This window comes from Yamadazyma tenuis, chromosome 1 (genome assembly GCF_029203305.1).
Source record: "Yamadazyma tenuis chromosome 1, complete sequence".
NCBI lineage: Eukaryota > Fungi > Ascomycota > Pichiomycetes > Serinales > Debaryomycetaceae > Yamadazyma > Yamadazyma tenuis.
This window is the reverse complement of record NC_089461.1, coordinates 106,557-131,575: the sequence shown is the minus strand read 5'-3', so window position 1 is coordinate 131,575 and position 25,019 is coordinate 106,557. Positions and strand designations below refer to the sequence as shown.

The following is a 25,019-nucleotide window of genomic DNA, read 5'->3' as shown; positions in this document are numbered from 1 at the left end:
ATCCTAGTGCGAGAAGTTCAACCCTGGAATGCTCAGCAATCCAGGCACTTGTGCCGCACTTGTAGCAGCCCCCACTCCATTGCTTGGTGGAGCTATCACTGCATTCACATTATTGTTTGCCTGATAGTACCAGGCACCGTTTTTATCATTGGTGTACAAGGCATCTTGGAACGCCATAGGATCGTTAGGCCGAGACCGAGACCAAAACCGTGCAGATCTGTCAGCCCCCGCCGAACACAACAAGTGTCCCAACGGATGGTACTCCAACGCATGAATCGACTTTTCGTGTGCGTATGGAATCGTGTGACTAGGAGAAATCGTATTAATTTGTTCCTTATCATCATCTGGAATGTACGAGTCCAACAAGTAGTGACTAATAGACCCATCGTAGGCACCCACCGTAAACATCGAAGGGTGTAATGGGTGCCATTCGACACACGACAAGTCACTTTCGTGGTTTCTCAATACAATCAAGTCCTTCATCGTCCTCAAGTCAAATATTCTACAGGACCGGTCTCGTGACACCGATGCTAATAACCGTTGCATTCCATTGGGTTGAAATCGCGTCTTGGTGACGGTGTGCTTGAATCCATGGAGGGTTGAAATGCACGTTCCCGATCTAGGATCCCACAATTTAATCAAATTGTCCTTGGAACCACTCACCACCAACCCGAGATTCGGGTGCCAGTCACTACTCTTGACATCCCAGTGGTGACCGGTCAAATGGGCTTCTTCTTTACCGTTGTTGAAGTTCCAGATCTTCATGGTCGAGTCATCTGAACAAGTTAAAAACTTGGTATCATTAGGAGAAAACGAGATATCTCGGATCCCATCGGTATGGCAATTGAGAATGTTCACGTTATTGAAATTCGTTTGCCAGTACTTAACGGTTCCGTCTTGGTCTCCACTAAGTAACCATTCGTCGTTGTGACTGTACTTAAGGGCCAATATAGCTGAGTCATGGGCCTGGGTGATGGTTTCGAAGTTGAACGTCATCCCATTCCATAAAGTAAACTCTCCGCTGTGGGCCGCCACCAATAACCGCCGGCCTTCAGGTGTCCATTTCACTGCCGATATCGTATGCTTTTCTTTATTGGAAGATAAATGTACAAACTTGGTCTGGGTGTCAAACACTGATAAGTTGTTTTTATTGGAGTTGTAGTTCGAGTAGGCCGGTGAGGGTAAGAGATCAATCAAATACGATGACTCGGGACGAATGGTCCCGATACTCTGGGCGTCGAGTCCAATGGATCGAAGTAAATACCATCTTCCCATATTATTTCCATGGTCGACAATTCTTCTGTGAGCAGCTTTTCTACCCTGAGAAGCGAGCTGTTGTTCGATATTCTGTTGGTATACTGCATACCTGTCATTATCGGGTCTGTTGTAGCTCATCTTTGGATGCGAAAATGATATGCAATCTAATGTACAAACACTGGTAGTCTTATTCAAACACTTACAGCGATGATGCGAATTTTCGCGCAGATATTACAAAACATATTTGTATTCTAAAACAAACATACATAAGTTAATCGTCATTGTCATAAACAAGACACATCTAACTATAACTATAATAGCACATTAAGCTAAAGGGGTTTCAAGAGATCAAATGAGCAACAGAGTGATCTGTCCACACTCATCACAGCCCCGTAGTTGTTGAATTCACCACAATAGTTGGGGGCCGAAAATATCGTCACCAACTTCCGTTTATCAAAAAACTCGTAGCCGTCTTCAACAACCATATGACCACGCACAATCAATTCAAATCCAAAGGTGGCACAGAAGTGGTCGACATGTTTTCTTCCGAAACAATACGATACTCCTCTGTCATTCTTGGGCCAATTTTTCAATGAGAAATTCTTAACAGAAGGATCAGGATCTGACCACAATAAGTCAGCCAATAATCCTTTATCAGGGACATCTGTAGGACGTTTAATGTCTTCAATCTGCTTCAAATTGTGTAAATCGGGCGATAAGCCTCCATGGATACAAAAGATTTTATCGTTGATGGTGGCAGCAATGGGTAAACTGTTGAAAACATCTACAAACATCTTCCACATCTTATGATTTCCAGTCAAGCTGGGCAACCGTCTCTTACACTCATCATAAAACCCGTAGATTTTGGTGATGTTGGCACTTTCGTGATTACCTCTCAACATGAAAAAATTCTCAGGATACTTGATCTTATAGCACAACAACAACAAGATGGTTTCCAAGGACTTGTGACCTCGATCAACGTAGTCCCCCAAGAACAAGTAGTTGCTGTGAGGAGGATATCCACATTTGTTGAAAATCCGAATAAGATCAGTATATTGGCCATGCAAGTCTCCCAACACTTTCACAGGAGGAGCCAACCGTAATAATGTCGGTTGGTCCAAAAAGATGGACCTGGACTTGTTCAAAATATACTTGATTTCCTCGGAGGTAAATGGCAACTTATCCCTGCTCAATTTGGACTTTTTGGCAGGTTTATCGTTGCCGATTTTTATCAAACGGGTGATTATTGCATCAATATCCACGGGGTAGGAGCCTCTGCGGCTGACGGGGGTCAAAGGAGGCAGAACATCAGACGACGAAGAAGACGCCAATGTCACCTGTGATAACTTCTGCACTGTGACCTTGATGGCCTCGTCAGGAGTGGGAGAATTTTCCAGCGACTCTGAAATCGGGTCCAAGTTGCCAATAATGCCTTCAGTCTCGTACTGAAAACTGGTGGCTTTGGGCAGGCTTGAGAACGATCCGAGCGACAGGAGCAGGTCACTGTCCTTGTACTCGAGGCTGGTGAAAACAGGAGACATGTCACTGTCGACAGAAGAGCTATATTCTCCCAGAACAGCACCAGCAACACCTGCCACCACCAGGCGAGAGGTGGGGCTGTTGGAGGACGTGGCAGTCAACAAGTTGGCCATATGAAAGCCGATGTCCAGGTTCAAGTTGGGCAGAGCATCTCTTTTCTTGGTGGTTTTTCTGGTGTGAGCATTGGTACCCGAATAGTTAATGGAATTAGGGGTTATAGTTAGGTGGTTCTTGCGTTCTATCTTAATAGCAGAACTGTGGGTGTATCGTGAAGGGTATAGCGCAGAGCTACGCTCATCTGGTTCTAAATCGTCATTAGTGGATGATTCGCTGGCAGTGCCAGGATGGGAAAGGGGGGCAGAACTTTTCGGTAGAGGGTCTTTCTTGGGCGGGCTATCTCGCATGAGGGTGTCACAGGTGTGTCACGAAGAAGGGAAGTGGAGGGAAACTTGGGTTATAAGGGAAGTTGACAAAAGGAAAAGCCTCAAAGGTTAAAGGGATGATGTCGTTTGTAAGCATTTTCCGTTTGTTCGCTTGAACATCTTGCGCGGTGGCACTAGCACGTGCGGTGTGTGCACGTAGTCTTGGCGGTGCGCTCGGTTCGGCGCCGCGACCGGTTTCCGCTGCTGCCAGGCCATAACTGTGCGGGTTTTGCGCGCGACCTTAATATATGCTTGCAAGAACACTTGCAATGGTAAATCCTATCAGAAAGGCTGGGTGCTTAATTATAGGTGATGAAGTATTAAATGGTAAGATACTCGACACAAATCTGCATGTTTTTGCCAAGTTTTGCTTCAATGAGCTTTCAATTCCCGTGAAAAAGACCATTGTCTGTGGGGACGACTGTGACGATATCACCAACTCCCTTAACACATTGATCCACGATGACTGTGATTTCATAGTCACCAGTGGCGGCATTGGACCCACTCATGACGATATAACCTATGAGTCGATTGCTCATGCCTTTGGCGTCGAGTGTAAACGTGATCAGCAAACTGTGGACAGAATGCACTCACTTCGAACAGAGTATCTAACGACATTGACAGACCGCCGGCTCGCGGCGTTTTACCGCATGGCCACGTTTCCCGTCGCCAGTGACACGGTGCTGGTGGACAAGATTTATACGGATGACTCGCTTTGGGTTCCAGTGGTAGGTATTAATAGCCAGGTATATATTTTGCCAGGAGTGCCGCAGTTGTTCGAGAAGCTTTTGTTGGGGTTGAAGGACTCGCTTAAAAGGCGGGTGGATGTAGACCTGAGGTTGAAACGGTTCTACGTGAAGACCACAACAAAAGAGAGTGAATTGGCCCCTTTTTTGGCAGATCTACAGCTGCTGAGCAATGCTACTTATGGAGCTGGCTCCGTGAAATTAGGCAGTTATCCACACTTTGCCTGGGGAGTTAATACCATCAGCGTTATAGGTGACAAGCACGTGAGTGTGGAGGCGTTAAGGGTGATTGTGGCCGATGTAGTGGGGAATTTGGGTGGTGAGGCTAGAGAGATCTCAGTTGAGGAAGAAGAGACAATGACCACCACCAGTCCTCAGAAATAATACTACAGTCTCTTAAATAAAATACTATTACTCTATGCACTACAACTTGGAACTAAGCAATGCAGTCAACTCCTCGATGGCCTTGTCAACTCCGCCAACATTGTCACCCATACCTTGGATGGTGTTACCCTTTCCACCAGCCTTACCTCCGATATTGGAAGAAACAGCCACTCCCAAATCAGTGACATTAATTCCCTTTTCAAGAGCGTCGTTGGAAATGTAACATCCATGGGCAACTTTGTCCTTGCCGGTGAACAAGTAAATGGATTTTTCAGGATGCAGTTTCTTGATCAAATTAAGACCTTCGGCAATAGCTTTTGCATTGGAGTTAATGGGGACATGGCTGACCAAAAAGTTCTTGGCTTCTTTGTCTTGCAACCACTCATTCACAACATCCATCACTTTCTTGGTTTCTTCCTTTTGGATCGCCTTCAAGTTATCTTTGATGGCCTTGTCCAACTTGTTGAATTTCTCATTCAACTTCTGCTTTTCGGTGACAGAAATGGATAACTTCTTCAAATTGACACCAAAGTCCTTGGCTCTAGACTCCTTAGCAGGTCCAAATGGTAACGAGTTGATCTCATGTAATTCCTTTTCGTTGTCGTGGGCAATTTGTTGGACCCGGTGAGCCTCGGTGCCAGTCACCGCAACAATTCTTCTAATACCCTTAGCAATACCACTTTCTTCGATAATCACCAAGTCCTTAATATCTCCTGTTTTGGTGACATGGGTACCACCACAGAACTCAACCGAAAAATGGTACCAGTCTTTGTTGTCGGGGTTGGATAACAAGTCGTCGACTGACTTTCCAATCGAAACCACTCTCACAGGGTCTGGGTAAGTTTCACCAAACACAGCTCTCAAGCCATAGATTTGCTTAGCATCGGCCAAAGACACCTCCTTGGCGTAAACTTGTTTGTTGGCCTTGATGTACTCATTAGAGATATCTTCGACCTTGGAGACTTCTTCTGGTTTCAAAGCCTGTTTATGACTAAAGTCGAATCTCAACTTTTCAGGTGCAACCAAGGAACCCTTCTGGTCAACTGAGTTACCCAATACTTCCCTCAAAGCATAGTTCAATACGTGTGTACCGGTATGGTTGTTTCTAATTGGCCATCTTCTCAACTCGTCGTATCCAGCAATCACTTCATCTCCAACCTTGATGCTTCCTTCCACCAAATTACCCGTGTGCAACACATAACCAGCGTAAACCTGGACATTCTCAACATTGAACTCTGCCTGGCCGTCTATAACAAACTTACCTGTATCGTATTCCTGACCACCTTGTTCAGCATAGAATGGAGTTCTGTCCAAAAGAATACCATATTGCTTGGAAGTCGTATCAGAAACAACTTCAACAAACCCGGCACCATCGTAGATAGCCACCACCTTGGCTTTAATATTGTCTAAACCGTACTTGTAGGAGTCGTCAGTTTTAGGAATAGAGTCATTGGAATCCAACTCCGAAAGTGCATGGACATCCAATTTTACCAACAGAGCACCGCTTTTGCTGTTACGCCCTTTGGATGCTTCTCTGGACTCTTCCTTGGCCTTTTCAAACCCAACTTCATCGATACTCAATCCAGCTTCTTCAGCCATTAATCTGGTTAAATCAACTGGGAATCCATAGGTATCGTATAATCTCCAGACATCCTTTCCACTCAATGTCTGTTCAGGGGTCTTAGAAGCAATGATAGAGTATTGTTCAAACAACTTTTCACCTCTGTCCAAAGTTTTGGCGAAACTCAATTCTTCTTCATTCAAGATCTCCATCAAGTCTTGCAGTTTATGGGCAATTTCAGGGAAAATCTCCTTGTTCTGTTCAATGACAACAGGAGCCAATTGCTGGAAGAACGTCCCAATAGGGTAGTTCATGTACTTCCTCACGTACCTGGAACCTCTTCTCAAGATTCTTCTCAACACGTACCCTCTACCTTCATTATTGGGCACTCCTCCATCGGTGATGGCAAAAGTCAACGTTCTCACGTGATCAGCAATCACCCGGTAGGCGGTGTCAATTCCGTCCTTGTCTTCGGTACCAAATTTACCGGTATAGGGTCTGACCCCGGTGATTTCTCTAATCTTGTCAAAGATGGGCGTAAACACGTCAGTATCATAGTTAGATGACTTGTCTTGCAAAATCGAAACCAATCTCTCGAACCCCATACCTGTATCAATGTGTTTGGCGGGCAATGATCTCAAGGTACTGTCAGGTTCTCTATTATACTGAATAAACACAATATTCCAGATTTCCAATACGTTTGGATCATCCATGTTGACCAAATGAGCAGCATTTCTGCCACCGATTCTGTCGTAGTGGATCTCGGAACACGGGCCACAAGGGCCTTGGTCACCCATTTCCCAGAAGTTATCCTTGGCGTCACCCGGTAAAATGTGGTCTTCAGCAACCCCAATGTTCAACCAATGCTGCTTAGCATCTAAATCTGGGTCCAACCCTTGCTTTTCATCACCACCAAAGTATGATACATATAAGCGGTCCTTATCCAAGCCATAGGTTCCGACCAACAAGTTCCAACTGAATCCAATGGCCTCCTTTTTGAAGTAATCCCCAAAAGACCAGTTTCCCAACATCTCAAAAAAAGTATGGTGATAAGAGTCTCTTCCCACATCCTCCAAGTCATTGTGCTTGCCACCGGCTCTGATACATTTCTGGGAGTTGGCGGCTCTCTTCAAATTAGCGAAATCAGACGAGGGGTCAACGGTACCCAAGAAAATAGGTTTGTATTGGTTCATCCCAGCGTTGGCAAATAAAAGCGTAGGGTCATTATGGGGAACCACAGACGACGAGGGCACAAACGTGTGCTTTTTGTCTTTGAAGAAGTCCAAGAACGTAGTTCTGACCTTGGAAGCAGACCATTCGATATTGTTATTGGTAGACATTTTCAATGCTCTTATCATCCATTAATTAAAAAGGATGGGAACGTCTTCGAGATTTTTTTTCATGCGAGCGCGACGTGCGTACACCAGTAATTGTCAAACTGGCTGGGGTGAACACCGGTGGAGAACAAATGGTGGTGTTAGGAAATGAAGTGATGTTGCAGGTAGAAATACGATGTATGAGGCATATTCAAAGCTTTGAACATATTAGGACAATTATTGGATGAGCTATAATGGATGCGGTCTCACCATCTAGTTGCCACGAACCCATAAACGGCTAATCGGAAAAGATTCTAGGTTAGACTGTAGGGTAGACTTAGGCCCATCTACGACGATTTTTCTTTCTCTGATTCAATAGCTTGTATGAGTCTTTCTCTGCATTCATATTTACCGGTTATTGCAGCCAAATCAAAATCAATCCCAACCCCACCAAATCGGCTCCAGAAAAAACCGTTGTCATTGTATCGTCTGGGTCTTAGCATCTGCAAACCCAGGTTAATCCTCACTTAAGTGCACCCGAACTTATTCGCACACTCCAACCGGTTGCCAGTTTCCTGTTTAAGACATTTTATTTGCTCGCCGCGACGCACTGGTCAAAACCATCTCACATCTACAAGCACATAACTGCCACAGTACAACGACACATATTCCTAGAAGTGTTTGTGGCACATAATATGATTGTGAAAGAAGAGTTCAAGTACTCGTGTATCGAGTGTATACGAGGTCACCGGTCGAGTCTATGCAAACACTCCGAACGGCCACTTCTACAGGTTCGATCCAAAGGAAGACCTACGATCAGCAATAATCCAAATTACCGAATCGCCATATTTGCCAAACATGTTGAGCCCGAAGGTAAAGCCATCCGCATCATCCAGTCATCGATCGAGTACATTATTGATATCACCACCAGAGATATCATCGGTCCATATACAGAAGAGTCTCAGATCAAAGTCACCCAGCACGAAGTGAATAGTGACAGCTTCATCGTCGCCACCTCCTGTTGCTCGAACGGTCTTGTACGAAACCGTTCTTGTGGATGCAATCATACCAATAATAAAAGTAAGATCTTGAAGAAATACTTGAACAAGAACAAAAAGAAGTTCAAGTTTATTGACAACAACCACGAAGCAAAGCAGGAATCTTTGCGAGACCAGCTTCGACGCAGCGTGCGGGCCAGTCAGAGCGCGGTGGCACCGTGCTTCTGTGGAGACGATTGTCAGTGTGAGTCATGTGCGGTACATCACGGCGAGAACTATGATTTTGATATCCGCCTGGAGTTGGACACAGCAATACGAGAGATGGGGCTAGGGACTTCTTTCGTGCTGACTCCGGCTTCTACAGCCGATTCTTCTGTGCCAGCTCTTGCTGTCTCAGACTTCAACCTCATGACATACAATTACCAGCCGGTGCAAGCACAACTGCTGGCTGTCGCGAGAGCCAGTCTGCCGACTGACCTGTCACCAGTCGAGTGCCGGTGCCCTGATAATGACTGCAAATGTTCCAACTGTGAGACGCACGGAATTATCAATGGCATTAAGCTTGACGACATATTTGCCAATATCGACTACCGGCTTCTTGGAATATAGTTGCAGATGTTTGATGTGACGATGCTGTAAATAGATACGAGTGCTAATGAAATATTCTAATCTGAGAGCTTGTGGTAGGACTAGTTTTGTAGAGTTTATGGTAGATACTGGGGAGGGAGTCTTGATCACGTGATGCGCTTCCCCAAGCATCCGTCTGCCGCACGTGAGTGCCAGCGGTTTCGCCACGCCCATATTGTTTTTTTTTCTCAGTCATGGAATTTTCTAGAAGATTTACTCAGGTGCTCTCCATTCCTCTGCTTCATATACTAGCAGCCGCAAAATCAAGCCACTGAGCTACCTGTTATTCCTCCTCAATTGACACGTATCGTCACCACACACCCACCCATTCCACACGCGTGCTAGCTTCGCTACATCCCTGCTAGCCCCTATCCTGTTTGCCAGTAGCAACCGTCACCTGACAATCTAGCCATCTGATTGCAAATATCATGTCGTACCCTGATAATAACGACATCATTGGCATATTGAAAGACCCCACCGCCAGAACCCGCAATTCCGCCGTAGGTTCCACCCACTCCGCCAAAACACCCTCTAATGGCGACGACCACGAAGATATCCAGGTCATCACCAGAGACGACTACCCATTCGATATGTCACTAGACACCCATCAACCCGATGGTGCCTCAGGTTTGACCCCCATCCTATCGTCGCTCGACGACCCCATTGATGAAATCAATAACTACAACCGGCAGCACGACCAGGAATTCCCGTTTGAAAACCAGCTCGTACAACAGCCCAAACTCTACTCAAACCTACCCCCATTGCAGCCGCTCTCAGACCTGGTGATTCCCAACGGGTTGGGGTTCCAGCCACTAAGCTTGGAGGCAGGTGCTGACCTGGCCAGCCGCAACGACGGGGTGCCCGCGGTGGCAGCGGCTGGACCTACATCAGCCGCTAACAAGCGCAAGAGAGAAATCAGTACTCCCAAAACGCGGCCTGCGTTTGTGATGAAGATCTGGTCCATGGTTAACGATCCCGCCAACCATGACTATATCCGGTGGGATGATGACGGTGAGTCGTTCCAGGTGTTCCATCGGGAGAAGTTCATGAAGGATATTTTACCCAAGTATTTTAAGCACAACAACTTTGCCAGTTTTGTACGACAGCTCAACATGTACGGCTGGCACAAGGTCCAGGATATTAGCAGTGGTACCTTGAAAGATGACAAGAACGGTGATGAGAACTGGAAGTTTCTGAACCCCAATTTCATCAGCGGTAGAGAAGACTTGTTGGACAATATAGTGCGGAACAAATCGATGGCCAACGAGTTAGAAATGGCCGAGAAGAACCCCACCATGAAATTGATTTTGAACGAGATGGATAATATCAAGTTGAACCAATTGGCCCTTTCTGAAGACTTGAGACGAATCCGTAAGGATAATAAGACGTTGTGGCTGGAGACATATATGGCCCGCGAGCGCCATGCTAAGCAATCGCAGACCCTCGATAAGATCTTGAAGTTTTTAGCCACCATCTACGGTAACAATAACACCGGTAGGATCTTGGAGGTAAATTATGATGAGCCCAATCCTGTTAATGGGTTGGACTTGGATACCTTGAACGAAGATTTCAACTTGGATGACTTGACCGACAAACAGCTGCAACCTCAGAAACCACGGTTGATGTTGATGAACCAGGCATATAGGTCAAACAGAACCACCCCTAGTGATGTCCATGCCAGTAATACGCCATACATCCCTGACGACGTCAACATCGACCCTCCCGCGGTTGGAGATGATGTGATTAATGGCTTGGAACACAATCTTTATAAAAATGGCCAGTCGATCCAACAGGTGCAAGATTGGGTACAAAAACTCTCTAACCTGCAACAGCTTCTTCTGCAACAACTTAATGCCCAACGTCAAGCGCAGCAACAGCTGGCCTCCCGGGCCAATACCAGCTCTTCTTTTTCAAGTGGTTCTCCGTTGACGCAGATGTCGCCTCGAATCGACTTGGACTTTGATGTCAACGACTTCCTCCACAGCAATTCGTCGGCCAATACCCCGGTAAACCAAGACGAACCCGAGCCAAAACGAAAACGGTTCAAGACGCTGAATATTGAGGAAATTGACGACTGATGTATAGTACTGTACACTAGGGAGATAAACCTAATACTCCACCAATAAACCCCACATAAACAGGCGAGAGGTGATACGAGATCCTTATTTACTATCTTTAACCTTAACTGATTGTAAAGTTTATTTGGCACGGCTGATCCGTTTAGCATCAATTGGTTCTGTGGCAAATGGTGCTGGTAAGGATGCTATTTGTGGTCCTTGCGCATGCACTTATTGACCAAGTTGTCATGAATCTCTAATACGTTCGTTCCATATCTAAATATAGCAATACAACCTACATAGTTAGCCATCATATCTGAAACGACTCAAAAGCTTATTTTCGCAATCCGTTATCAACACGCCCGCACTCAACTGTGGGTCGCAACTCCAGCGAACTAGTCGCGATAATAAAACTTGTTACTTCGATAGCCATACAAATCAACCCCATAAAGAAATGAGCAGTGCTGAAGTCGAAGATACAAGTAGCACTAGCAGTCATGGAGGTATCTCCATGTCTGAAGGACAAAAGAAAAAAATGTATTCAAAGCTCGGATGTCGAGAGTGCAAGCGCCGTAAAATTAAATGTGATGAAACCAAACCGCTGTGTTCAAAATGTACCCGCCTCGATAAGGTATGTGTTTATCCCGAAATCGGGGAGAAGGTGCTTCGAGTGCTGAAGAAATTTTTGGCAGAGAACCCCCAGTTATCGAAGGTGCTGAAAAAAGAACCAAATCATCACATCAACCACCAGAAACGACAGCTTGCTGAAACAAAGTCAAATACTCCCCTCCCGCTGGTGCCGCTGGTGCCGCTGCTTCTGTACCATCAACACGTGATGCTGCTTGCCCACGCTGCCAGTATTAGGGCTGATACCACCGTCCTGCTGCTATCGACATCACTATCACAAGCTTCACAACAACAACACCCATCACAACAGCACATTTCAGGACCACATCGGCCGTCGATACATATGCCACCGGTGCTGCCAGTAGCCACTCAAATCCAGGCTCTGTTTGTGCCGCAGGTACCACCGCCACTCTCACAGATGACCCTGCTCCAGACGTTAGGTCAGCACGCCCACCTCCCTCACGGACCACCCCCAGGTGGTCCGTCGCCAGGCCTGTACCAGCCTCCCTACGGCTACGCCCTACCACATTTGGCTGCATACCATCCGGCCGTCAAGTACCATGCCGACTTGGGCTCCCCCGTTCCACCCCCTCCTCAGCATCAGCATCACCATCAACATCTTCCGTTGTCGCCTCATCCGCCGCCGCAACACCGATCTGCCGACCACGACATGTCGCATCCACTGCCCGCATCCAAGGCCTCGGTCCTGGGTCTGACTAGTGGTCCTGATCACCTGAATGCGCCCGAACCAGAAATACCGGTGAAATCAGATATGCTATTTGACAACTATTTCAACAAAGAAGACTTGAATCTCTTGGCATCCGACTTGAACAACCTTGTGGGAAGTATCATGGTGGAGTCAAACTTTGAGATTGGTGATGATTTCGATATGATGTCACTGGAAAGTAGTTCAAGTATAATGAACCATATTTCTCCACCATCGATTCCGATCATGCGGCTGATCTACCTGAACAACAGTCACCTTGAGCAGAACACTATTCCACGCAACTTACCCTACGACTATATCAAGGTAAAGTATCCCCACGAACGGTATTATCTTGAGCAGTTTTATACCAACTTTGCAACCCTCATCCTCCCGTTCAATCCGTACCAAGAGTCTGTGGGAGGGTATTACAATCCATCTCGGGATGTGGTTTTGTTCTGTGCCTCGAAAGAACCATTTCTTTTGGCGGCCATTTTAGCTCAGGGAGCTAAGGAGGCATATAATAGCACTGGCTTGGCTAACCACGAAGAAGCCTACTGCAGTTATCTTCTGAAATGTCTCAAACTCCTCGGCCCCGCGTTGAATGAAGATCCTCTGGCATCTGACAAGAAGTCCGGTTTGCAACACCGCAGGCAGCACACATCTAATATCGAACTGGTGTTGATCACCGTTCTTCTTTTGACATCTGCCAACGCCTCCAATACCAAGCAGAATTGGCGGCCTCACTTGAAAGGTGCAAAGGACTTGTTGTTGAAGTACTCCATGCACTCAGACCTAAAAGAAAGCAAATTGTTGATCTTCTGCAAGACTTGGTTCATTTCTTTTGAGCTTTTGGCGGGGTTGAGCTCTGCCAAAGGTGGAACTTTACAAACAGATGCCGAATTGGACTCGATCATGAAACTTGATGATAATGATGATTTGACAATTTTGAGGGAAATTGGGCTTTTGTCGGATTCTGGGTTCAATTATATGTTTGGGTTTGCTCATAGCTTACTTCCTTCTATCAAAGAGTTGATTAAGTTCATGAACGTAGCTCGAGACTCAGCCGTCACCACAAACCCTACTGTCTCTTCTAATGGTGCTGTGGCCACTCCAAAGTTTCCCTTGAACACCATTCGGATGTTGTCCGAGTTCTACCAGCTGACCAAGATCCTGTTTGTTAACAAAAAATTCTACTTGAGCCCAGATGACTTTTTTGGGGGGTCTGTCCCCAATGGCTGTTTGTTGGATGTACAACAAGTAAACGGTAAAACTATTGTGATAAACTGGATGGATATCTCCCATCACGCATACTGTCTAGGAGGCATATTAAGTGTGCTTACTAAAGGGTTTGGACTCAGCTACGATGATGATCAAGTTAAACCTGTCACTGACCAATTGGTGGGACTCATGAAGATCCTCAGTGATATTCCAATGCCTAACTTCACCAGATGGAGACCACTCATGATCCAGTGGCCGATGTTTATCTGTGGTTTGAATTGTTATGACGAGGACCAAATGAACATTGTGAAGCAGTTTTTCCGTATAAGTGAAGCGGGATCAGCCACTTTTTCTATCCGGATCATCGACAAGATTTGGAATAAACACAAGAACAATATAACTGACGAGTCTGACGTTGATATAGATCTTGTGACATATTAATATTTGTACCTTCATATTTATATATTATTAGGTATTTATGTTCCCATATCTGAACCACCCCTGGTGTAATACGTACCTATTGGTTTGATAAGTGCTAACATTCATAGAGAGGGCTATATGAGTGGTTCGGTGTAAGTCCAACAGTTCCTGATCCCAGCCTCCAATGTAAAACGAAGATCCAACTAAGCTTTTGGCCCATGACTGGAGAGGAGAAGTGCGGGCTGTTTAATAGCTCCATAAGTGTCGAGTAAGTCCTTTTCGGCAGCCAGATACAAGAATACATATTTTGCAGCCAAATATACTTATATAACATCGCGAACTTTTAATGAACTATAACGGTACGAAAAAGTAATGGCTCTCATTACGCCAAAAACCCTTCCATAATGGCTAAAAGCCCCACGGCACCCGGATCTGGGACACCACCATCGGCCTTGAATTCCAGCTCGTCAACATAGCTGGCTCTGCCGAACTTGGCTTGTAACTCCTTAGTCTTTTCACAGCCAGCTCTAGCAGCTTCAAGAGCTTTCAGAACGTTGTGGGTTTCGCTTAATGTGTCAACAAAAGGCTGGAGAGTATCCACCAATGTACGACCACCGACACGGGCGTTCGTGTACTTGAATAACCCGTCGTATAGGGCTTTGTACAAAGCTTTACCAACGGATTCGACGCTGACATCGGGTAAACTCTGCAATTGGTGGACCAATGCAGTGAGGTAAATCGAGTAAATTCCACCCGAGGTTCCACCCATGTTCTCCTCGACGATTTCAGTGATTCTAGATAAAACCGCTACTGGGTCAGCCAGAGCCGCTTGGAACTCAGGGGTTTTTGCAGCCGCTAAGATCCCGTCTGCTCCCATCACGAGAGTATCACCACAGTCACCATCGCCAACGAGAGTATCGTAATGTGTGATTTTAGGCTCGGCTTTCTTCAAGGTGTACATCGCATTTTGCAATTGCTGCAAAAACTGTGACCCATTGATTTTGAGATCCGACGACACAGGTGCAACTTCCTTCATAGGCGACTCGATCTCCACACTGGGACTATCCCACAGGGAATAAGACTTTGGTTTCCACCCTGGAGCATCAGTAGGAGCGTCCAAAAACGCCAAAATTTCGGCCTTGCTAAACCCGCTGTTCTTCTCAACACTCGACAAGTTCAATAAAGTGATAGAAAAGCCAGGGGCATTGAGCGAAGTAACAAAGTCGCTCACCAACACACGCTGTGGCTGGTGCAGCAATGGGAGCCCGGAAATGGCGTGCTGAACAATGGCGTACAACTCCAACGATGAGGTTCCACCAATATTGTTGATGAGCAAGACCGTATCGTCGTTTTTAAGGTCAAAGTCGATGTAGTGACGATCTTCATCGTCTGGTGAAACGAGCATGGCATACATGTCGCGGACCAAGTCGTCTATGGCAGGAATAGGCGACATTTTAGTGCCGGGCTCGTTGTGAATGCCCAAGCCCAACTCGGCCTCGTTGGGCCCGTTGAACTCGATTTCATCATGTGTCTTGCCCGGTACAGACGTACGGTCCAATGATGCGCCCACCGTTACCATCGCCCCGTTGACAGCACGGCCCAATGCAACCACCTGAGCAAGCGTCAAGGTGGTGGTGGCAGTGGCAGCTCCCAACACCTTGTGCACAAGAGCAGTTCCAGCCAAACCTCTTCTTCCCACCATGGCGTTCTGCTTGCGACCCACCGCCACGTCGTCCGCCACCGCCAACATCTCCACGTTGTAACCCTCACTCTTAGCCCGTTCCACCACGAGTCCAAAGTGGAGAATATCACCTGTATAGTTTTTGACGATGATAAGTGTACCTTGTGATTTGTCTGATTTGGTCTTAATGGCGGCCATGATTTGTTTTGTGGATGGTGACGCAAACACAGCACCTGATACGGCTGCATCCAATAAATTGGTGCCGACAAACCCAGCATGAAGAGGTTCATGGCCTGCTCCTCCACCACTAATCAAGCACACTTTGCGGGAGGTATCAGAATGGGGATTGAACACAACCTTTTCAGATGGGATGAGAGCCACAGCTGGGTTGCTGGCGCACAATCCCTTGATGTGGGACAATACTATGTCTTCGTGGGGCTTGTATACCCAATGTTTAGCCAAAGTCATTAGAGAGTTGCTATTTCCATGGAGCGGTGTGCGATGCTATAAGAGGTGCGAGAGATAGTGTGAGCGATGGTGCGCGTAGTAGCGGTTAGAGTGCGGTTAGCGCGATTTGGTCGTGTCTCTCGGTACCGCTAACCGCTTCCTAGCCGCCGCCACGGCCATCACCACCTAACACCACCGCTACCACCAAGTGGAGGAGATAGTACCACCACTAGACATTTGGCTGGTGATAGAAACATGTTCAACTACAATTATGAATGATTGTGTTGGCTCGATAGAGGGATGGGCATCTCCATTCTTTATAGTACTACTTTTGACAGCAACTATCACAAAATTCATCTTCGCTAGACTTGCAAATTTCACAAAAGGTGCCCATTCTTGCCCAGGAATCTATTTGTGTTTTGGTTGTGCTCGCATTGTCTGTTTAGTAAAAAGCCATGCTTATTTTGCAGCCGCACCAGCTGTGACCGCAGGTAATGACACGTCAAGCAAAGTATCTAAACCCGATTTGCTCTTGTTCATTCCATCCTACCATTTCCATACTAGAAACAGGAATATGTGGCTAGTACACTGCCATAGGGGGTGGTGACTTCGGTTTGAAGGTGAGCTTTCTTGAGTTTTTAAAGAATTCATGTTTGACTTCGCCAACGCAGGTACAAGAATGCTTTAGACAAATATTTGTATTTTTTTATTTTATTCGAATATAGGCCGATCATAGTATTAGTACTGTGATTCTAACTCTACATTCACTCTCTGTGATTACACCACTCCTCCTAGAGTTAAAAACCTTAAATCCAGTCCCTCGCTTACGTTTTCCCATCTCATCTCTTCCGCACTAAAATTCGCATCTTTTATTTACTAAGATGGTGGATGCTAAACTTGGGGGAAGAAAACCTGTAAAGTCCTCCTCGCCCGTCGTACTCGCAGACGGATCTGCCGTTAAGAAGAAGAGAAGGGCCGTTGTCAAGACTTTTTTCGGCTGCGACAAGTGCCGCCAAAGACGAATAAAATGTGATCTCGCCAAGCCTTCTTGCAATAACTGTAACAAGAGTGATGTCAAATGTCCTGGCTACGGGGTCACTCTTTGCTGGTTATCACTCCCAAAATTCACCCAGTCCGGTGACTTGGTTGTCAGCTCGTTGGCATTCAAAAACGAAAACCGTTCCCAGCAAGATATAGGCAGTAATGAAGGATTCAGAAGACGATTAGTGGGATTTGTCAAATGGGAAAAGGGAACCTCCAACAAACCATATGATACATACGAGGATATCGACCAGGATCTCATGATTCTTGACAACTCCCAGGCCGATGAGCATGTCGAGAAGTTGGGCAAAACCAAGATCCTCGGCCCATTCGGGGTGTTTCAGAACAAAAGCCCCAAACTCCCAACCTCCGAGAACCTGGCCCCCACCATCAGCAACGAACATTTATGGTTGTCTAATGAGTTGCGTGATGACGCGTTGTTGACGGCAGCTGCCTTGAATGGAGACTCCCACTTGCTTGACTTCATGACCTCGAATAACATTTCTCCCCAAGTATTGAACACAGGAAGCCACACTCCGGTGGCCTCTGGAAACGGCAACGGTATCACCGGCTCACATGGAACACCGCCTCCTATGGGGCCTCACACGCCACATGCTGCTCCTTCCAATACCATCACCAACCCTAGTGACTTCCTTAACCTTCTTTTCCATAAGAACCAGACCCAAGCCAAACCCACGTCCACCGTGTCGACTCCTGGGTCCGTCGCCAGCCCGCATGCTGCTCTGTCTGCTGGGCCTGTTGCCACGCTGGACCTCCATCTCGATCTACTCTCGCATTCAGATATTCTCATCGATCCCACCAACCAGCATTTGTACTATTCCAACTACAACAACTATTTCTATGACAACCCATACAAGTTGAACGAAAATCTCGAGATCCACCTCCACGCCTCCTCCAAACCTAATAAGCTCCATGAACTGCTGACCGATTTGGTTGAAGGTCAGAATCCTCACGTGACCACCATGCCCTCGTCCATCATGAACATCGTGCAAAGCCCCCTCCAGCCCAAGTTGGGATTTCATCTCTTGACACCGTCGGCCACTTCTGTGGGGATGCCAACGTCGGCCCTCCAGATTCAACCGTTGACCCGATACTTGTTGAATCACTACGTAAACCATGTCGCGGACCTTATGACGGTGCTCCCACTTACGGAAAGTCCTTGGAAAACCATCTACTTCCCGCGGGCGTTGATGGCCATCGGTGAGTTGGGGGCGCTAGGCAAGACCTCTACTGCCAAGAATGCGTTGCTCAATGCGTTGCTTGCGGTGTCGGCATTTAACTTACAATCCAAGTTCCCCAAAAACAGCGACTCAATGAAGTTCTACTTGAACTTGGGTATCCGCCTCCGGAACCAGGCCAGTTTATTTGTGAGGAAGTTATTGGGATCCTCGAGTGATATGTCCCAGCAAGATATCGAAAGTTGTCTCAAAAATGAAAAGTATAAGGATGTTCTCTGTGCGGTGATGTCGATGATCTCAGTGGATCTCGTATGGGGGACCATGCAAGACACCAATTTCTACATTCGGTGGTGTGGGCGTGTAATCAGCACGAAGATGCAACATAAGAAGAAGCTCTCGCCCAAAGCTCGGGTGTTACACCGGATTTATCTGTCGTTAAAGATTATTCAGGATTCAACCTGTTTGAGCATCGACAACATCAAGCACGACTACCGGCTTATTGATGAGAACGGATACGATGTCAACGGTGAGAATTTTGTCAAGCTGGATAAGAAGAATACTGAGGACAAAAACCCTTCAAGTGGCCGTCATAATACCACCCCATTGTTCATCAACAAGAAGTTGATCAATACCAAGCACCATAACGAGAACTTTGCAACCGACGCCCTCTACGGGTTGCCCAACTCTTTAATCACTTTATTTGCTGAAACGGTGCGTTTATTGCGTCATAAGCTCTACAACAAGCATGTGGCGGAGCAGGAGGACCAGGCATACGTTCAGGCAGTGGCCCAGCTCGGGCTCCTCTTGGACCATTGGCAGCTTGACTGGAAGTTGTACGCCGTAGTAGACGACGAGAAGAAGTTCTATTCATCGATGCACCAGGTGACGTTTCATCACATCATGTCGTTCTACTATGCGTTAACCATTTACTTTAACCGGCTCATCAAAGATCAACATCCCAGCACCCTTCAGGATAAAGTGAAGGTCACGTTGGAGCACTTGAACTCGATTCAACGGCTCATCAGTAAGGAGAATGTTGGAATCATTCCGTTGTTCTGGCAGGGCTTTATTGCCGGGTGTGAGGCAGTAACTCCAGATGTGCAAGTCGGTTATAAGAAATGGGGAGCCGATATTGCCCAGTACTTGGGAAGCTACTGGGGGGCTCGACAGATCATGTTAGAGGTGTGGCGGCGTAAGCGGTTGCACTTGGCCAAGGATGATTGGGTGGGTGTGATTACTGACTGGGAAATGAACTTAATGTTGAATTAGGGGTAGATTAATACACGTACTTTATGGCCATCTTCATTCCTCCTCAAAACAAGAGCATGTTTGACGGCGCCTCGCACATTTGCACTAACGCCTTGGTTGGGGCTATGGACCTATAGAATGTTCGTGTGCAAAAATCAGCCTTGTGTGAGCGATGCCCCAATTACGCGCTTTTCGCGAAATGATGTTTGGTAAACATCGCGACAAAACTATAACCTCGAGCTTACTTCTAGATCTCACCCCTTCAGGAACAAAGAACCCATCGCCTGGTATGCGAACGCGGTCGCTTGTACCTTAGGCGCGTCGTCTTGATCGCGTCGAACCCCAAAAAACTATAAAGGTCCTCGAGTTTATCCATTTCTAGACGCTTTTCATCAACTCCTTCAAGTTACCGTCGCTCCTTTAAAAAAATTCATAATGCAATCCAAATTCTTGTCCGTTCTTGCCTTGGTGGCCACCGCCCTTGCTGCTTCTGATGTCGTCACCGTCACAGAAGAAAACACCACTCTTGCTACCATCACCTCGTGTTCTGGTCACCCAAGCTGTGCTGCTGCTGCTACTACTTCTTCTGCTGCTCCGGTTTCTTCTGCCGTTGCTGCTAAAGCCGTCACCACCTCTGTGGTCACCACCACCGTCGACGGTGTTGAAACTGTCTACACCACTGTGTGCCCATTGACTGAGACCTCTTCTACTCCAGCTGCTGTTGCTGCTGAAGTTTACCCAAGCTCTTCTGAAGCAGTTGAATACGTCGATATCACCACTACTCCAACTGTCACTGCGTCTACCGGTGTTGAAGCTACTGTTACTGCTCAATCAACTTTGTTGTCTACCTACTCTGCTTCCAACTCCTCTGTGGCTGCTGTTGCTGACTATGAAGGTGGTGCCAACAAGGTTGTTGTTGGTGCTGCTGGTTTCGCTGGTTTGGCTGCTTTGTTGTTGTAATGTCTTTAGCCTGGTCTGTAGGATCTTCCGTATGTATATTAATAAAATAATGGAATTGTTTGGTTCATCTATGTTTGTACCTGGTATATATATATGCTATCTATGTACACTATTCTTGAAATATATTCATGTAGTTTTGTTCCAACTGTATCTCGTCATAGAATTCGTGGGTGTCCAAGCCCACAAAAGATCCCCACCAGTAGTTCAACTTGATCAATAACTTCCTGGCCATAATGAACGGGAAATGCTTATATGACCTTAACACAAACACGAGAGCACCAAATACCTCGTTATATGCTTGTTTCCATTCATTCTTGATCCGCTGGATTCTGGAGGGTTTGAGTGGTTCTTCTTCCTGTTGAAGTTGTTTCTGGGAAATTTTCTCCTTAAGAGCGTTGGAATTCTCCAGGAACGGGAAGTTGAAACCATTATTTTCCGTCTTCTTGTCGAAATCTCCTGGTTGTACAAGTCCCTTTTCTACATCTTGAAGGTGCTCCAAGTACATTGACTTGAAGTTCTTGACGGCTTCTATAGACTTGCACAATCTGTCGAAAGTGTTCATCAACGATACAATCTCAATTTTCCTGAACCGCAAGTTGCTGTTGTTGGTGTCTTCAAACAATATCTTGAACGCAGTACCGTACCCGATGGTCTGAAGCTTTCCCCACATTCTGCACCGGTCGCAGCCTACACAATCCATGATCGAGCTGATGTTTCTAAACTTGGCTCTGACCTCGTTTTTCAATTCGGGTTCAATGATCAAGGCTGACTGGAAAATCTGTTCCTTCTCCAACATCTCCACCAAGCCGCCGAATAATGTCAAGTAGTCGTCATCGTTTTCAATCAACTCCTCTGACTGCTTCAAATACTCAATCACCGGATAGTCTTTGAACAACTTGACCAACGCCTGACTCACCAACCCGTAGTTAAAGTACAAGTTCGAGATTCTATCGTTGAACTGACCCACGCGCTCCATGAATATCTTCAAGTTGGGACTGAACTCCATCTCTTCCTCAAATGGGTCAACGTATTCGTTAGACAAATGGGTTGAGATCGACGCATGCATCCCACTGAGCACACGGAAAAACAACTTCTTGGTTGAACATTCTTTATCAGCATCATCCTTGAAGCAGTTTTCCTCGTAGATCGACTGCCAAATATTATGAGCCTGTTTGCCTCCATACCCGGTAAATCGCTCTGGATTGTCAACCAAGTTGATATAATCACAACTGCTGTCGTCGTCCAACTCGCAGTAGTCCAAGTCTTCGCAGGAGTCGCCGGACTTGGCCAAGTGGTCGTAGCCCGGCTTGGCATCGTCCAAAACAATTTCGTCCCAGTTATGTTGTCCTGGAGGCAAAATTTCAACCGCACAGTTTTCAGTCAGACAGAAGTGCTCTTCGTTCCAGAACTTGCACTGCTTGTCAAAGTTGATCTTGAAGTAGCGGAAGTAGGACGTCCCCGCCAAGCTTTTGACGATGGGGTAAACGTCTTCGTTGATTTGGTCGATATATGAAAAAGTCGTATTACAATCATTAGTAATGGTCTGGGAACAGAAGTCCGACGAGTAGAACGGTGTGAACCCCAAGACGCACGTAAGCAAGTATGCTATAATACACCACCTGGTATTCATATTTAACGTGATTCTAAGGTAGACAAAGACTTTATTGCTGGTTAAATAGTGATGTATCAGATCAATGTGCTCGCTAGTGATGAATTTAAATCATCTGGTGATTTGAAACTGCGCGCGCCTGCACACCGCGCGACAAAACCTCCACGTAGCAGCAGAAGCCTACAGAACTTTAAAGGGAATACGGTAGAGCAATGGGGTGATCAGCACACGATACCTGGTCGCCCAGGGGTTTTATTTTACAACTTTGGTTTATATTTGGAATGTGAGCAGTTTGAATTTTTCCCTGCAGTTGAGTCTACGATTGCTTGTCTACTTTTCTCTCAGCGTACATTGTCTAATCAAACTTAATCTTCTTGGCCTGCTTCGTCAAGTCCACATCCTTAAAGAAAGCCCCATAAGCAGAATGGGCCTTTTTCTTTGTGTGTCCCCCAAACTTCAACAAATCTTCAGGGACTTCCTGGTCAGCACCTCTCAAAATATTACACAAGGCACCACTCAAATGCTTCTCGTGCTCGGTGAACAAAGTATGAGAAATACCGGTTTTTCCTGCTCTTCCGGTTCTTCCAATTCTATGAACATAATCTTCAATCGTCAATGGGAACGTCAAGTTTATCACCAAAGTCACGTTGGGGATATCCAATCCACGAGCAGCCACATCTGTAGCCAAAAGAATCTGCGACTTACCAGTCTTAAAGTCTTGTAAAGCCTGGGTTCTTTGAGATTGGTTCAAGTCTCCGTGGATGGCACTTATTCTATAGCTTCGTTTCAACTGGTTCTCGACTCTGGCAGCTTCCTTCTTGTATAAGGCGAAAATCAAGATCTTGTCATGGTCTCTTGAGTACTTTCTCAACAAATCCAGTAACTTTCTTTCCTTGTCATAAGGGTTAATTACTTCAACGATCTGGGTGATTCTTTTATTAGCATTCAACTCGTTGCTGATGTTTCCCAAGGTGATTTTTACCGGGTTTTTCAAGAAACTTGATGCCAAATTCTGCACTTCTACAGGCCAAGTGGCAGTGAACATTAATGTTTGTCTTTCAGAAGGCAAGGTCGAGATGATGGTCTTAATATCCTTTTCGAATCCTTGGTCCAACATTCTGTCGGCTTCGTCCAAAACAAGGTAGTTGACAGTGGACAAATTGATATAGTTGTCGTTAATCAAGTCCAATAATCTTCCTGGAGTCGCAATAATGATGTTGGTGTTGTGCAAGTTGTCTATCTGGTCTTGTTTTGAGACTCCCCCGTAAATACATGAGATCTTGACCTTCTTGGTCAACTTGACCAAGCTATCATAAATTTGCATAGCCAATTCTCTGGTGGGCGACACACATAAAACCTTTAAATCGGAAGTGGGCTCCAACAAAAGCTTCTGTAAACTGGGCACACCAAACGCCAACGTCTTTCCGGACCCAGTTTCAGCCACCCCGATAACATCGTGGTGGTTGAACAAATATGGCCATGAAACCGACTGGATTGGGGTAGGTTTGGGGAATTGTTTCAATTTGCTCAATTCGGGATGTAAGTCCATTTGGTCAAACGACAAAACAGGGGTAATAGAAGACGAAGAGCTCTCGATATGAACCTGGTTTTCTTCAAGGAACTTGTCAACATCAGCTTTGGCTGATGGTGCCGTGATAGGGATACTACCAATGGATACAGATGCTTCTTCAGCGTTTTCTTGCTTATGCTTCTTGTCTTTTTTGTCCTTTTTGTGGCTCTTGTCCTTCTTATCCTTTTTGTCCTTTTTGTGGCTCTTATCTTTCTTTTCTTTCTTTTCACTCTTCTCCTTCTTTTCCTTCTTTTCCTTCTTCTCTCTCTTTACGGCCCTGTCGGACTCTTCCAGTTGTCTCTTCATGTCTACCTCATCTCTCATCGCACAATTTTTCCGCGACTTTGCACGCCGGCACAAAACGGCCGTCCTGCACATGGCTTATCTCGAGGCATGTTCCACAATGCTCCTTATCATAACACGGATCAGCAAAACAAGATTACAGTAGGCAATACTCCGGGAATGACTTGTGTTGGACAACTAGGTTGACCGTGTTCTACTCAGGGGAGGCTAAGCCATGGCGGCCTCCAGGTGGGGTCCAGTGTATTTGTATATTCATATCTAGTATCTCCTCTTGGTCTTCATTTTTCTCTTCTTCTCGTTCTTCTTATACTGTTTATGTTTTTTATAATGGATACTCGACTTCAACTTCTCCGGCAAGTCATCCCCATCGTCATCAAGTTCATCCCGCTTCAAGGTCCGGGAACGAGCGGACACCACATCACCCCTGGTACCAGTGGCCGCAGATCCCGTGCCGGTACCCCTGGAGGTACTGGGCTTCGACAATCCCACATGAGCAGCCTCGGCGTACGACATCTCTCTCATGTTGATGTTGACAAAGTCTTCATCGAAGGTGTTTTCCATTGAGATCTTGAGGTGTTTTCTGGGGTCAGTTCTCGAGGCCACGGAAAACGTCTTGGGGATATCACCCAGGTCGATAACAGGGTGTCCAGATTTATTGGAAGGAGTGAATATCGACGACAAGAAGCCTAGTTTGAACATTGGGAAGTGGTTGAATTGGGTGTGTTTTCAGAAAAAAAATATTAAAAACACTGGGAGCCTAAACAAAAAAAAAACAACTGGGGTTTTGTACCTTATATATTTGTTTATTGATAAGGATCTCAATTTAATTTGTTTTTTGTGGAGCGTCGTGAAATGACAAATAAATGACGTTTGAGCTTGAGGCTTTGTTGTTAGTGGCAACGCGGTATGCGAAGGTCTTACACGAGCCGCCGTGGTCATACATTAGCGTATGTTTGACGTTGGTGGTTCCGATGTGGGTGTAAGGGGCAAAACTCGTGGATGACAGTTGTTTGATTGCTGCAAAAGGTTGCGCGTACCCGTGCGGTGACCCGTGTGGACCCGCAATAAACAATAGTGACTAGT

At 46.1% G+C, this 25,019-nt stretch overlaps 11 protein-coding genes across 11 annotated transcripts; 4 read left to right on the top strand and 7 right to left on the bottom strand. All coding sequences in view use genetic code 12, as the record gives it.

The window, feature by feature from the left end:
- Window positions 1–3: 3 nt before the first annotated feature.
- On the bottom strand, window positions 4–1,395 carry PFS2 (pre-mRNA cleavage and polyadenylation factor (CPF) complex subunit; the record flags this gene model as incomplete). The annotated part of the gene is made up of 1 exon (XM_006688618.1): window positions 4–1,395. One exon carries the CDS (start codon window positions 1,393–1,395, stop codon window positions 4–6), a length of 1,392 nt encoding a protein of 463 aa, XP_006688681.1.
- Window positions 1,396–1,586: 191 nt separating this feature from the next.
- PSN45_000057 (serine/threonine-protein phosphatase) lies at window positions 1,587–3,200 on the bottom strand (the record flags this gene model as incomplete). The annotated part of the gene is made up of 1 exon (XM_006687494.2): window positions 1,587–3,200. The coding sequence occupies one exon, from the start codon at window positions 3,198–3,200 to the stop codon at window positions 1,587–1,589; it is 1,614 nt and encodes a 537-aa protein (XP_006687557.2).
- A 266-nt stretch (window positions 3,201–3,466) lies between these two features.
- Window positions 3,467–4,348, top strand: PSN45_000056 (uncharacterized protein; the record flags this gene model as incomplete). The annotated part of the gene is made up of 1 exon (XM_006688616.1): window positions 3,467–4,348. One exon carries the CDS (start codon window positions 3,467–3,469, stop codon window positions 4,346–4,348), a length of 882 nt encoding a protein of 293 aa, XP_006688679.1.
- A 39-nt stretch (window positions 4,349–4,387) lies between these two features.
- On the bottom strand, window positions 4,388–7,267 carry ALA1 (Alanine--tRNA ligase; the record flags this gene model as incomplete). The annotated part of the gene is made up of 1 exon (XM_006687493.2): window positions 4,388–7,267. The coding sequence occupies one exon, from the start codon at window positions 7,265–7,267 to the stop codon at window positions 4,388–4,390; it is 2,880 nt and encodes a 959-aa protein (XP_006687556.2).
- A 653-nt stretch (window positions 7,268–7,920) lies between these two features.
- On the top strand, window positions 7,921–10,928 carry CTA8 (Heat shock transcription factor; the record flags this gene model as incomplete). Its single annotated transcript, XM_006688614.2, has 2 exons — window positions 7,921–8,441; window positions 9,260–10,928. 2 exons carry the CDS (start codon window positions 7,921–7,923, stop codon window positions 10,926–10,928), a joined length of 2,190 nt encoding a protein of 729 aa, XP_006688677.2.
- A 1,276-nt stretch (window positions 10,929–12,204) lies between these two features.
- Window positions 12,205–13,899, top strand: LYS14 (lysine requiring protein; the record flags this gene model as incomplete). Its single annotated transcript, XM_006687491.2, has 1 exon — window positions 12,205–13,899. One exon carries the CDS (start codon window positions 12,205–12,207, stop codon window positions 13,897–13,899), a length of 1,695 nt encoding a protein of 564 aa, XP_006687554.2.
- A 361-nt stretch (window positions 13,900–14,260) lies between these two features.
- On the bottom strand, window positions 14,261–16,027 carry DAK2 (Dihydroxyacetone kinase 2; the record flags this gene model as incomplete). The annotated part of the gene is made up of 1 exon (XM_006687490.1): window positions 14,261–16,027. The coding sequence occupies one exon, from the start codon at window positions 16,025–16,027 to the stop codon at window positions 14,261–14,263; it is 1,767 nt and encodes a 588-aa protein (XP_006687553.1).
- An 860-nt stretch (window positions 16,028–16,887) lies between these two features.
- Window positions 16,888–20,454, top strand: ARG81 (arginine metabolism regulation protein II; the record flags this gene model as incomplete). Its single annotated transcript, XM_006687489.2, has 2 exons — window positions 16,888–19,474; window positions 19,901–20,454. The coding sequence occupies 2 exons, from the start codon at window positions 16,888–16,890 to the stop codon at window positions 20,452–20,454; spliced, it is 3,141 nt and encodes a 1,046-aa protein (XP_006687552.2).
- A 109-nt stretch (window positions 20,455–20,563) lies between these two features.
- On the bottom strand, window positions 20,564–22,084 carry ERO1 (endoplasmic oxidoreductin-1; the record flags this gene model as incomplete). The annotated part of the gene is made up of 1 exon (XM_006688612.1): window positions 20,564–22,084. One exon carries the CDS (start codon window positions 22,082–22,084, stop codon window positions 20,564–20,566), a length of 1,521 nt encoding a protein of 506 aa, XP_006688675.1.
- A 334-nt stretch (window positions 22,085–22,418) lies between these two features.
- On the bottom strand, window positions 22,419–23,939 carry DBP3 (RNA-dependent ATPase; the record flags this gene model as incomplete). Its single annotated transcript, XM_006688610.1, has 1 exon — window positions 22,419–23,939. The coding sequence occupies one exon, from the start codon at window positions 23,937–23,939 to the stop codon at window positions 22,419–22,421; it is 1,521 nt and encodes a 506-aa protein (XP_006688673.1).
- A 255-nt stretch (window positions 23,940–24,194) lies between these two features.
- On the bottom strand, window positions 24,195–24,635 carry PSN45_000048 (uncharacterized protein; the record flags this gene model as incomplete). Its single annotated transcript, XM_006688609.1, has 1 exon — window positions 24,195–24,635. The coding sequence occupies one exon, from the start codon at window positions 24,633–24,635 to the stop codon at window positions 24,195–24,197; it is 441 nt and encodes a 146-aa protein (XP_006688672.1).
- Window positions 24,636–25,019: the final 384 nt, after the last annotated feature.